The sequence below is a fragment of the Ranitomeya variabilis genome, chromosome 2 (assembly GCF_051348905.1).
Source record: "Ranitomeya variabilis isolate aRanVar5 chromosome 2, aRanVar5.hap1, whole genome shotgun sequence".
Lineage (NCBI taxonomy): Eukaryota > Metazoa > Chordata > Amphibia > Anura > Dendrobatidae > Ranitomeya > Ranitomeya variabilis.
Window position 1 is genome coordinate 789721562 of NC_135233.1, and position 14031 is coordinate 789735592.

The 14031-nt window shown below is 45.0% G+C and overlaps 2 protein-coding genes across 2 annotated transcripts in view; both read right to left on the reverse strand.

The window, feature by feature from the left end:
- LOC143803957 (dynein axonemal heavy chain 5-like) overlaps positions 1 to 6656 on the reverse strand; it is a 587287-nt gene extending 580631 nt beyond the window's left edge. Inside the window, exon 1 of the mRNA XM_077281707.1 lies at positions 6449 to 6656. Within this exon, the coding sequence (XP_077137822.1) occupies positions 6449 to 6584 (136 nt within the window). The 5' untranslated portion in view covers positions 6585 to 6656. The remainder of the gene's footprint in view (positions 1 to 6448) is intronic.
- A 3503-nt stretch (positions 6657 to 10159) lies between these two features.
- Positions 10160 to 13210, reverse strand: LOC143803958 (uncharacterized). The gene is made up of 3 exons (XM_077281708.1): positions 13139 to 13210; positions 11321 to 11478; positions 10160 to 11234 (listed from the first exon to the last, which is right to left on the reverse strand). The coding sequence occupies exons 1-3, from the start codon at positions 13208 to 13210 to the stop codon at positions 10160 to 10162; spliced, it is 1305 nt and encodes a 434-aa protein (XP_077137823.1).
- Positions 13211 to 14031: the final 821 nt, after the last annotated feature.

Sequence of the window (14031 nt, forward strand, 5' to 3'; positions counted from 1 at the left end):
GAGAACTGCTGGAGGGCTCCCTGCCGAAGTGGGGAGTTGTGGTTGTGTACCTGCCCCAGATGGGAAAGGGCTTCGTGCAGGAGATCGGGACAGCCCTGAGGGTCCGCATCACCCGGGAAGAAGTGGAGCCCTGCCTGTGTGGAGACGGCGCCAAGTCCTTCCTGAAGCCGGGGGACGTGGTCACATACCGCCGGCACCTAAAGGGGAGCGGCTGGTGGGCCCGGGATATGCAGCGCTGCACTGCCGTTCTGGCGGTATCCTGCACCGAGGGGGAGGAGCTCGCCGCTGAAGCCGCTGCTGCCGCCGCTGCTGCTGCCAGCATTATCCATCGGCCCACGCAGACACTCATCGCAGCGCACGACCTGGTCGTGCAGGAAACCCGAACCCACGGGGTGCACCTGGCCGCGGGAGTGAGCTTGGAGTCCGACCTGCCTGGCTTGCAGAGGGCCACCTGCCAGGTGAAGCCCCGGTGGGGGCTACCGAAAGATGAGTAAGATAATACTACTCTTAAACATGTAAATAGTTCCTAAACTGTTTGTTTGTTTCCTGATTTTTTGCTGCTAAACCCGTTCAGGGTTAACTTTTTAAGGGGATCCCTTTGTTGACCCGGGACCCCTATTGTTTTGTTTATTTTTCTAAGTTTTTGCACAAGTTACCAGAACTGCCGCCATCATGAACAGTGCATGATACAAACTTTTTGTAAATAGTTTGCACCTTATTAAAGGTGCTCCCTACTGGTTTTACTTCAAAAAGGACTCTTTGTGAAGATACCACACTGGAACCTTTGCTGAGTACGGACTAGTAGCTTGAGAAGATATGCTACCTCATAGAGACTTGGTCCCCTCTTAAAGGGGATGTTCATGTGTTGCACTTAAAGAATGGTATTGCTTTGAGACTTAGGGTACCGTCACACATTGAAATTTCCATCGCTACGACGTTACGATTTGTGACGTTCTAGCGATATCGTTACGATATCGCTGTGTCTGACACGCTACTGCGATCAGACACCCTGCTGAGAATCGTACGTCGTAGCAGATCGTTTGGAACTTTCTTTCGTCGCTTGATCACCCGCTGACATCGCTGGATCGTTATGTGTGACAGCGATCCAGCGATGTCTTCGCTTGTAACCAGGGTAAACATCGGGTAACTAAGCGCAGGGCCGCGCTTAGTAACCCGATGTTTACCCTGGTTACCAGCGTAAACGTAAAAAAACAAACCGTACATACTCACCCGTCGGTGTCCTTCAGGTCCCTTGCCGTCTGCTTCCTGCTCTGAGTGCCGGCCGGAAAGTGAGAGCAGATCACAGCGGTGCTGCGCTCTGCTCTCAGTGTACGGCTGCACTCAGAGCAGGAAGCAGACGGCAAGGGACCTGAAGGACACCGACGGGTGAGTATGTACGGTTTGTTTTTTTACGTTTACGCTGGTAACCAGGGTAAACATCGTGTTACTAAGCGCGGCCCTGCGCTTAGTTACCCGATGTTTACCCTGGTTACCCGGGGACTTCGGCATCGCTCCAGCGCCGTGATTGCACAGTGTGACCGCAGTCTACGACGCTGGAGCGATAATCATACGACGCTGCGACGTCACGAATCGTGCCGTCGCAGCGATGAAAATTTCAATGTGTGACGGTACCCTAAGAGATAGCAATAATGTTTTGATAAAGAAAAAGTGATGATAATGTTTGCGTGAGAAAGTTATATGTATCCAACTAGTTAATTGTAAAGAAATGCTGATGATGTTCCCTGAAAGAAAGTGAAAGCTGGAAGAAGGATGCAGTGGGCCCGTAGGGGTAGACGTAGTGTCCAGCATACATGTCAGTAAGAAAAATAATGAGAAGGTTTAATGTTCTATAGGCAATGTTTGATAATGTTGATAGACAACGAGGACAGAAGGTAAACCCTGAGTCCTCATAGGAGTCATGTAGAGATGGCTCAGTGCTCTTAAACTGAAAGTAATGATATGTTCTATACTGTGTATAGTGTTATGACCCCAATGGCAGAGGGTCTCAAAAGAAAATACCAAGTCTGCAAACACAAAAAACCAGCTCATAGGGCGGTGGTAACTGGGCTAACCGTATATCTAATCCTAGCACCACAAATAGCAGCAGCCGGGGAACGTGCCTACGTTGGTTCTAGACGTCTCGCGCCAGCCGGAGAACTAACTAACCCTAGAAGGGAAAAGATAGACCTTTCTTGCCTCCAGAGAAAAGACCCCAAAAGTTGGATACAAGCCCCCAACAAACAATATCGGTGAGGTAAGAAGAAAAGACAAACGTAAGAATGAACTAGGTATTTAGCAAAGAGAGGCCCACTGACTAATAGCAGAATATAGTAAGATGACTTATACGGTCAGCAAAAACCCTATCAAAATTTCCACGCTGGATATTCAAGAACCCCCGAACCGTCTAACGGCCCGGGGGGAGAACACCAGCCCCCTAGAGCTTCCAGCAAAATCAGGAATCACATTTAGTACAAGCTGGACAAAAAAATAAGAGCAATGCAAATAACCAAAAAAACAAAGAAGCAGGACTTAGCTTAATTTTGCAAGAACCAGGACCAGCAGACAGGAGCAAACAGAAAGGAACTGATTACAACGATGCCAGGCACCAGACTGAGAATTCAGGAAGTTTATATAGCAACACCCCTGGACTAACGACCCAGGTGGGTGCCAAACTGAGGAAAGACAATCCCAGAGTCATATCACTAGTGACCACAAGAGGGAGCCAAAAAAGTCCGCCACTAAGGGGAGCTGTGGTACGTCTGATGGCACTGAAGGAGTTCATCTGATCAGGTATCACAGACACCAATACATTTCACCGCTGGGCCTCCAGGGGGAGCTAAGGGTTCTATTCATTAGGCCACTCCTCACACACTGGTAAAACTGGGGGTCAGGCAGGAAGTTAGAGAGAAAGCTGACTGGGTTGGAACCAGGCAACACCTTGTGGCAGAGGGTGTTGTAGGGGAAGATACAGTAGGGTCTCTGTCAGGGGTGGGATCCTGGCAGAGGCTTGGCAACTTGAGCAAACGTAACGGGACCGTGCCTGCTCAGCATAGCGGCGGTGCCCAAGGAAGGATCAGAAGCGAGATAGATTGTGCTGAGTGAGAAACGAGATCAAAGCAATAAGGCGAACACCAGTAGGAGTCATGCTGTAAGACCGAAGCAACATCCTACTGAGGCGCACAACCGGTGGCCGGAACGCCGAGGGAGTATCACAATATTCAGCTTCAAGCAATACTCTAAACAGCGGCAGGACAGTCAGTCTAAGGCGGGCTGTCTCACTTAAATCACCTATGCAGTCTTGGGGGGCAACTTGTGGAGAGGGGCGACTCTAGGGTCCCGGAAGAGCTCCGAGCCTACCCGTCAAACGGGTGCCGTCCCAACCGTAACATCAGGGAGGGACGGAGGATTAGCAGAACATCATCTAATCGAGTTGTGAGGGAACTTAAGAAACAGACACAACAGTTGTGGGGACTTTCCGTAAGCACAGCAGGGAAGGACCGCAACATATAGCGCTAGAAGGAAGGCACAGATTTCCACCTGCTAAGAGAACTCTGGAGGTGCCATTGGACCGGCCGGACTTGCGCAGCCTGGTTATCCGGATTCTGGACTGAGGACCCAGAGATCTTCAGTAAAGAGGTAAAGAGACTGCAACTTGGTGTCCTCGTTATTTACTGCACCGCACCACTATCATCATCATCCATTTACACCGATCCCTACCATTCTACTGTGCGCCCCTCGGCAGGGTCACGGACCGGGGCCTAGCCACCGTGACAACCCCAGAACAGAGACTCAGAGGCCCGGTACCGGGTACCCCTCGGCCCTGCGGCAGTGGGGGCGCTACATATAGTACTTTGAAAACAATTTAGGCAGGTGTGGAAAAATTGCAGCAAAGTAAGAACGATTTAAAAAAAATAAGTGTTAGTAGTATATATTTTGATCAATTAATAAAATGCAACATGAATGAATAAAAGAGAGATCAAATCAATATTTGATATCACCAACTCTTTGTCTTCAAAACAGCAGCAGTTCTTTTACCTACATAGCACAAAGTCAGGGATTCTGCACGATTATTATAGTTAGGTATAAGAGTGACCAATGTTACCAAACAGGTGATAATGATCAGAACTGGCAGTAACCAATAGGACCCAGCTACACCCATCTATTGTTCAGAGAAGACTGGCCAGTCGTGGTCTTAATGGAAGAATTGCTATGTCTGTGACATAGAAACAAGGCCAAGCGACTCAAATGTGCATGTAAACATAGGAACTGATGTGCAGAAAAATGGCAGCAGGAACTCTGATCTCATAAGTGAAAATGTGAAATATTTGGACGTAACAGAAGGCAGTTTGTTCGCTGAAGGGCTGAAGAGCGGTACAATAATGAGGTCTGCAGGAAACTGGGAAGTTGGTGAAGGTTCCTTGCAAGTTTGATTCTGCATTTCAGCAAATATAGTTTGGGATTTTATCAGGATTAAGGTGTCCTCAATGCTGCAAAATACAGGAAGACACTTATCCATCATGCAATGACATCAAGTAGGCATCTGATTGGCTTCTGGAGCAAAACAACAACCCCAAAGAGTGTTCACACTAAATATTGTTTTGATTTAGATTTCTCTTTTGTTCATTCACTTTGCTTTTTGTTAATTGACAAAAATAAACTAATAACACCTCTAATTTGGAAAGCATTATTACTGTGCAGCATTTTTTTCACGCCTGCCTAAAACCTTTCTACTGTTCTGGAGTAGATGATCCATGGTTTTGGTAGGAAGAGGATTTCAGGACAAAAAAGCCTGACCATCATGCTGGAAGCTGGAGCTACTGCCCTTTGAAAAACCCATACAGAATGATATGGGACAACTCATAAAAATATATAGCAAATTGGATCCCACGGTAGAAGCCACCCTCCAACCTTACTCAGTCTCCATACAGAATTATCCATAAGCTGAGGCCCACTGATTGCCTATATAGTATCAACTAAAGGTGTTCCATCTATCACAAAAAAGTGTCCCTTGTATCCCCCTTACAGAATAACTCAAGGAGTCTGCTTACAATAGCTACACACAATGCATGAAGGCTACGACTGATTCTCCCCCAAAACAATGTTAACTTTAAGTTGGGACCCCTCACTCATACAAGATCAGATTCAAGTAAGAACTTTTCACCCAAGGAACTCCTAATACATCACATAGAGTGCTTCACAATTGTAATCCCAATTTATTTACTTAACAGTTCCGTCTACACACTAATGTCACTACCCCTGCGCCCTGAGTGTCATCTACCAGTGGTTCTCCATCAAAACAATCTAACAGTGGGGTCCACTCTACTTGTGCAATCATCGAGACGTGGACTTCCACTGCTCCAGTGCGAGTGCAAAGCACAGAGCAGTAGGTCAGTAGTTCCAAATTTTCCAAAGAGTTGAAAAAATTCGGAGCAGCAGAAGTGATGGAAGATGTCCCTGCTGTTGGAATCACTATTGTCCCAGGGCAGTCTCTGCCCATATCTCTTCCTCGTCACCTAACGTTCTACAAACATAGGCCCTTGTGGTTTGGTGCAGTAGTGGACACATGTATCTTGGCAATGTTGCAATAAATACTATTCTGCACACACTTCCATCCATGAAAACAAGCTCTGTGGGTTGAGTGCCATGTCCTGTCCTGCAGATTCTCAATGTGGCTGGAAGGAAGCTATAGTGATTGCTTCTCTATGCTAGCCAGGCCAAAAGGTAAAGGTCCCAGAAATATTTCAGCCCCCGTGCAGGATCAGGGGCATGTAGATAGGAGGATGCTGACCAGAATTATGTGTTGTCACTGTCTCGGATGGAGGCCCTGCGACAAGTGCTGCCACCTTATAGAAATCGCAGAAACGGCCTGAGGTGAGAAGCTCCTCTTGCCTCATGGTACATGCGACCCTGGCACCCCAAATCTGGTGGTTTTGTGTTGGGCTGGAAAACCCTTTAAAGAATTTATTAGACATTTTTGCATATTTTCCTCTGCTAATTTTCTACAATTTGCTAAAATCTAGAACATTTTTGACATTTTTGGCAAGAGAACACATTTGGAAATTATAATTTTTCACTCAAGCTGTAAGACCTTGTAAGACCAGTGATCACTAAGCAATGCACAAGTCTGAAGGATTATTTTTCCAAATTTTTGTCATTTGTGTCAGAAAAATTTGTTGAAACTATGGTGAAACCAATTTTCTTATACAATTATATCAAATAACAAATGCACTCCAAGATTTTTTTTTCAGTTTCTTCAGACTGTTAAGTAATAGGCTGCCCAAAAGACATTTTGTTACTCATGCCCCCAATAGTTAATGCAGGTAACATTGTAAATACCAATGTGTCTCAGTATGGAAGAATATCTGAGGGTAACCCTTTCCTTCCAGATGCAGTTATGCCTGTCCTCCCTCAGATATACACCCTTCCCGATGTGAGGAGTACTACTGACCCTGCAGAAACCTGTTGAGAAGTTGGAGATTGTCAGCTTCCAGGATGAAGGCTTCTAAGGCAGCGGAGCTCTCTTCGCTGGCATTATCCACTGCTTGCTGCACTTTTCCTGCTATCCACCAATGTCTCTCGTCCATTCCTTTACTTTAATGATACAAATATTACACTCTCTCACAGTCAGTCTCCTATATAGAGAGCTGCACCTTGTCAAGCTGCGGTTGTTGTCATGGCCAACAGTAAACAGTTCACACAATGAAGCTGTAACCCTTCTATTAACTCCTGGGGGGAGAAATGAACAATGGCACTTGTGTTTGTACCTCCACACTCTAGCTGTTTGCTATGGACTTGGTACACATACAATCAAGTGAGGCAGCGTCACGAAAAATGAGAGAAGTTACTGCCCACTCCACCTGCTCCCTGTGAGAGGGTCAGTACAGGGCATCATTTATAGTGAATCCTTTATCTATTAGGTTGTTTGCCGTTATTGTTTCTGTTTTTTTATTTTGTTTTTTATTTTATATATAATTATCATAATAAAAGTATATTTTCGGTCCTATTTATCTATGGGCATTTTCATTGCGAATTCTAGTGAAAATGGTGCAGCTGAGCCGCAGATTTCACCCTAAGGGTACATTTCCACTGCTGAGAGACAAATCGGTCCGTAATCTGGACCGAAAAAACGGATGTAGCGTATGCGATTGTCATGCGAGTGTAATGCGAGTGCAATGCGTTTTTATTCGCACCATCCGTTTTACATCCGTTTTACATCCGTATGCAATCCGTATGCAATCCGTTTTTTTTTGCGGAAATCCCAAATCAATCAGACAACATTTGGGCAACACCTATATAAAGGCATTTAGCAACATGTGTGATTGCTTGATGTGACTTGTGGTGTGTGTCTTTTGGGCTTTCCACCAAGCATGGCATCAAGAAGAAATCTGAGTCTTGACCCGACTGAGGAGCTCCTGTTTAACTGGGTTTTATCCCGGGAATATGGTGTGGGATATGTTGGCGCTCCCAGGATGCGGCGTCGATTTTGGATTCATCCGCTACTCAGACAGCGTCCGAGAAAAGGACATTTTGACCGGCTGTATGTACATTTGCTTAGACAGCGTGATAAATTTTATGCCTACACAAGGATGTCAATCGAGGCCTTTGACTCTCTGCTTGCTGAACTTCGTCCAGCCATCACGTTCAAAACTACCAATTGGCGGCCCTGCATTTCAGCTGAACAACGGCTTCTGCTAACCTTGAGGTATGGTAACATTTTAGTTATGCATATTGTCAAATTACTGTATTTTCTGGCGTATAAGACTACTTTTTAACCCCTGAAAATCTTATTAGAAGTCGGGGGTCGTCTTATACGCCGGGTGCCGTCTTGTATGCCGAGTGCAGACACCAATGTGTATATTTGTCTCACAGGAAAGTGTGAGTGGAGTATCCCCCATTACCTCATTGTAGCTGCAGCATGGGGTCTCTGTGCTGGGTAGAGGCGGCAGCTGCTGCTCCTCTTTGTGCCGCATGGGTGCTGTGCTGTGGGGCGGTGGCCGCCGCCGCTTCCCAGCACCCCACACTGCAGCTACAATGAGGTAATGGGGGATACTCAACTCACAGTTTCCTGTGAGATGCCCCCTCTTCGTCATCAGGACCACTCCCCCCCAAAAGGCACAATAGTCACCGGCCCTATAAGACGACATACGGCGTATAAGAAGACCCCTGACTTTTAAGAAGATTTGATATTTTAACTGGCAAACTTGGGGGGTCGTCTTATACGCCCAGTCGTCTTATATGCCAGAAAATACGCTATATGCATGTGGATATTGAACACAGAAAAATAACCTTGTTCTAATTTGACACATGTAAAAATGTATGTGATCTGGGACTAACATGTGGTATGTGTTAATGAGACTAAACAAATGTAAATCTATTGTTTGCCATTCCTGGACATCAGGTGTGCCCAAATACATTTAATCTTGTGCGACGTGATACAACATTACTGTTGTGTAAAGACAAAACACTAAGCCCCACTAAATTTAACATCATTATTTAATATCATGATCTTAGGATGTGTTTAAACGGAATACTCTCATTTTGAACGCTTAAGATTAGTCATAATGAATTCTGCTCACATCCCGCTATATATTTTGAACCAGTGTCCAGCCCATCACTATATAGACTGTATGAGCCCAGAGTGTACACATGTGCTGCATGTCCAACACCTATCATCCCCATGCACAACCTAACATCCAATACATATTTTAGTAAATCACAGCACAAGTCCCCTCGGTCAGGTTCCTCATTGTTTATGCTCCTGTCTTGGTGTCTCTGGTGTGCTCACTCTACGCAGAACACAGCTGATGCGCTGATAAAACATCATTGTGCCATCTGCTTCACATGCTGATTTGTGCATGAAGTGGCCAGAGACCCCTCCTCAACCTACGCAGTCAGTGCAGATGTAGAGAGCAAGCGGGCAGTCTTGTTTGTGGGGCATGTAAATGATTTTGCTTTACCCATCGTCTGATATACATGAATATTAACTTTCTCTTATTTTGTCTCTGTGTTTCCATTTTTAGATTTTTGACTACGGGCCAATCGTATGCTTCACTACATCTCGAGTATCTTCTGGGCATTACTACGATATCCAATATAGTGAAGCACACATGCTCGCAGATATGGATTTGCCTAAAGGACAAAGTTATGCCGGAACCCACAACTCAAGATTGGGAACGGATAGCTAATGGGATCTATGACACATGTCAATTTCCAAATTGTCTGGGGGCTCTTGATGGCAAGCACATCCGGGTCAAGAAGCCGCCGAACTCAGGGTCCCTATTCTACAATTATAAGGGTTATTTTTCCATTGTCTTGTTGGCATTAGTAGACAGCAAGTACAATTTTATAATTGTAGATATAGGGGCCTATGGAAGAACTGGAGATTCAAGAATCTTCAATTCTTCCATTATGGGTCGGTGGCTGAAGGCCAATGAATTGGGTGTGCCACCCCCAAGGAGTCTTCCTTCCTCTGGTGGTGAACCTATGCCCTATGTAGTTGTAGCTGATGAAGCCTTTCAACTTACACGGAATGTTATGAGGCCTTTTCCGCGACGGGGTCTGAACAGACGGGGCCAAATTTTTAATTACAGACTAACTCGAGCTCGGCGGCTTGTGGAATGTTCTTTTGGAATTTTGGCAGCTAAATGGAGGGTCTTACTCAGTGCCCTCCAGTTAAGCCCCAACAATGTCAACATTGTAATCCAGGCATGTGTCATACTGCATAACTATACCCGCCAACATGATGTCTCGTGGCCTCAGGATGGCGATGTGGGATTACCACCCAATCGTGGACCCATCGCACAGGCATTGCCCCAGGCCACCCAGCTGTAAGGCCTCCGAGTTCGTAATTTTTTCGCTAATTATTTTTTATCACCAGAGGGAGCAGTACCCTGGCAACAAGATGTTGTCATATGATTATTTCATTTGCTTCTGTCTTAATTTCAAAATGTCGCAATTTAAAATTAACAGACCATTTTGTTTATGTACTTATCACCACAATGGTTTGATTTTGCAAGAAATATATAAAACATGTTTTGAGTAAACAACAAAGTATTTTGTTTATTCTAACAACATAGAAACATAACTCAACCTACATTTTGAGGTAAATAACAAGGTACCCAACTTTGCAATGCTTGTGTCATTTAACCAAAAAAAAACATTACAAGTCCAATAAAGAATGATGGGATGTTGCTGGTGAGGTTGGTGTTTGTGTTGTTTGGATTTCAGAGTGCTGTTGAGTGTTTGTAGGCAAAGGAACATTGTGTGCCTGGGTGGGTATATGATGTTGGGTTCTGGCTTCCTGACTCTGGCTATATGCATCATGTGGACCATGTGTCCAACCCGGAGCATTTTCCAAAGGCCAGGATACTCTTGGTCTGCGTTGGTCTAAAGGCCCTTGGTGTTGTGGTACTTGCTGCCCAAATTGACCATGCCCATAAGCATGTGAAAAACTAGTTTGTGGTCCATGGTGGTACCACTCACTCAAAAACTGTGACGCAGCAGATGATGGAGGCATTTCTGTGTAGCTATGCGTAGGCCTTGATGTGTGTTGGCCATAGAGCTGATGATGTTGTTGGTAATGTGTTTGATCTATGGTAGTAGTATTATGTCTGTCAATATGTTCACTAATGTTTCCAGTGTTTATTGTCTGAGTGTGTTGATCAGTGGTTGTTTGTGTATGTCCTGATGCTGTGGATATTGTTCCTGCTGTAGCAACAGAACTGTCTGAGATTTGGCTGATAATTTGTGTTTGGTACCTTCTTTGAATACATTCAAATATGGCTTGGGGGTTATTTGGTGGAATTGCCGAAGTTAGAAGCTGTAATATGGCTGTTTTTGTGGGCAGGCGTAATTGTGTTGGAATTTGGCGCAGGTGCTGGGCCAAACTTCGTCCAAATGCTTCCTCACCATCATCCGAGATTGTGCGTTGTATGTAGTCCATCACACGACTGTCAACCTGTCGTCGTATAACTTGACTTTGGTGCTCTCTCCTTCTTCGTATATTGCGTGCAACAGTAGTAGCTTGGGGTGAGGTATCAAGGGGCAGGGTTGGGCTGCTGCTTCTTGGCGGCTCCTCTTGCTCTGTTGGGAGTTGGCCTAGTGAACCAGGAATGGCCCTTTCCGCCCTGGATGGTCCAGGAGCATCCTCCTCTGCTGTTCCTGCTTCTTCATTTTCCGTGTTTGCAGGTTCCACCTCAGACGCTGGCTCGGTTTCCACTAAGTTAGATTCGGTTCTAGAATGCAGACACATATTTGTTATTTTTTTTTTTTATAAAATTAGGTCACACATTTACATTGCGTATCGTATCAAAAAACTTACGTTCTTAAATCCATTACAGGAGCCAAGAAATTTAGACGGCTCATATATATATATATATGGTCTTTTTTTGGGGGCTGCGGAACCACTTTTCTGCCGACTCTGCCGCTCCCTTCTATATTGATCCCGGCAGCTGCGCCATCTTCGCTGAACATCAGCCACTGTAATTGTAAAGCAAAAGAAAATGTTAAGACATAAAAATGTCGAAACATTCAACTCATTGTTGTGCAAAGTATTCCGCATAAGACAATGCAAAATTAACGAAAAATTGTTGGTGTTTGAAGCATCCATTTTAACGAAAAAAAAGTGTTATGGCAGCAAGATGAAATAATTAAGCCCGAAATCTTACATGTAAGAAAAGGTGAGGGTTATCCTATGGTCCAAATAGCTAGTATTAAACACGAGTGTTCTTTAATTTTTCAATTTAAGTTTTAACTGATGATGAGCTGGCTGATACTCATTGGATGGGTGGTGTCTGAGTAATAATTGGGACTGGTGTGATATATTTTTTGGGGTGGTGCAGCTGCATGATTTTTGGAGGCAACACAGCCTGAGGACATGTGGTGGTTGCCCTGTTGGTACCAAATACCCACATGTAATATATCTGGCTAGCAGCCGTTAATCATGCAGCTGTGGGGAATGAAAAGAAATATACCAGTCACATTTTTGGCACAAAAATGTGGGTGCGTCTTATAATGCAGAATTACCTTCTCAGCGGGCCGCTGAGGATGTCGTGGTGCCAAGGCCGCGCTGTTTTCTGGAGTGGCAGTGGTGTGCTGTGTCCATGGTGGCGGTGCGTTGATGCGCTCTGTTCATGTTGCTGCAGGTTGCTCTGCCCTTTCACCAAAAATGTCGCAGAGCACCCCGCAACAACATAGACCTAGCACAGCAAAACAACGACACCATGGACAGTGGCCAGAGCGCAGCAGCACAACTTGTGAAAAAAGGCCAGCATTGGCACCAGGACACCTGCAGCAGTGTTACACACTTTAGAACACACCCTCATCCCAGCCTGCGCAAATGCTCTACTCTTGCCTCCTACATCAGCGACTGTACGACCCTGGATTAAACGCAGCCCCACTAATTTAAACATATTTACCAAATAAACAAGGGTGTTGGCCCCCAAAATTGCAAAGAGATGAAAAGGCATTATTAAACTTACTCATTCCAAGCTGAACACCCGGGGAACTTTCTGAATAATTCGAAAACATTTGGCGGCAGATATATGTCCATGATGCATCCCGTAACGTACGGTTTTGATAGTTCGGATCTCTGGGATCCCACAATTCAGGCCTCTCTTGGATAGGCACCAACATCAGCTCCACATTGATTGGTCTGGACATGGCGAAAGAAGCTGAGAACGTAACTCCGTGGCGGTGGGTCTCATGCAAAAGTCTCTCTCTCACTGGTTTTTATGCAATCCCTCTGCACACTTCCCTGTGTGTCACTTCCTGGTTTTTTTTTTTTTTACTTTCTGAGACATTTCAGGTCTTGTGTTCCGTAAAATACGGACAGAATACGGACCATCCGTTTTCCGTCCGTTTTTTTTCTCGCACCCATTGACTTGCATTGGCGAGTCTCGTCCGAGACTCGCAGCAAATCGCACCAGGCTGCGATTTTTTTCTCAGTCCGATTTCGGCAGAGAAAAAAATCGCAAATGAAAAGACACCTATTGAATAACATTGGTCCGAGTGCAATCCGATTTTTTATCGGATTGCACTCGTCCGTTTTCCTCGCAAGTGGAAATGTACCCTACGGGTGTTTTCACATTGTATTCAGGCACACGCTCATTTGCCCTGTTTGGGCTTACATCTCACTCACCACAAAACGGGATTCATAGATTCGCACTGACGGGGCCTTAGGTTCCAGCAAAGCGAACATGCTCTCTGCCATGCATCATTTTTGAGCGCATTGGCCTACTAGAGGCAGACACTCAGATGCCTCCAGTAGGTGTACACGCTCGAAAATGATGCACAGCACAGCACGTTTGCTCTGCAGGCACTATTATAGTCTATGGCCCCGTCGGCACATAGACTGTAATGGTCTATTTAATAATCCCCACACTGTATGATGGCCCCCTAAATATTCTCCATATACTGTAATATAATACACCGGATAGTCCTCAATATAGCACAATGCACTCTCCATAGGCCTCCATATAGTATAATATACTCCCCATAGGCCTCCATACAGTATAATGCACTCCCCATAGGCAGACTCTATATAGTATAATGCACTCTCCATAGGTCTCCATATAGTATAATGCGCTTCCCATAGGCCTCCATATAGTATAATGCACTCCCCATAGGTCTCCATATAGTATAATGCACTCTCCTTAGGCCACCATATAGTATAATGCACTCCCCATAGGCCTCCATATAGTATTATGCACTCCCCATAGGCATCTATATAGTGTAATGCACTCTCCATAGACAAATAAAAAGTATGATGCACTCCCCATATGCTTATATATAGTATAATGCTCTCCCCATACACCTATATATAGTATAATACACTCCCCATATGCCTATATACAGTATAATGCACTGCCTATAGGCCTCTGTAGTAGAATGCACTCTTCATAGGCCTCTGTAGTATAATGCACTCCCCACATTCATATATATAGTATAATGCTCTCCCCATACACCTATACACTATGTTCCAAATTATTATGCAAATGACATTTTTCTCGGATTTTCCTAAATGGTCAGTGC

What these genes read in the sequence shown, in the direction of transcription:
- LOC143803958 (XM_077281708.1), bottom strand. Translation starts at nt 13,210, where the DNA reads ATGGCAGAGAGCATGTTCGCTTTGCTGGAACCTAAGGCCCCGTCAGTG. An exon ending in TCTATGAATCCCGTTTTGTG is followed by an intron (nt 11,479 to 13,138) that starts GTGAGTGAGATG and finishes TTACAATTACAG; the next exon opens with TGGCTGATGTTCAGCGAAGA. An exon ending in CCTGTAATGGATTTAAGAAC is followed by an intron (nt 11,235 to 11,320) that starts GTAAGTTTTTTG and finishes TCTGCATTCTAG; the next exon opens with AACCGAATCTAACTTAGTGG.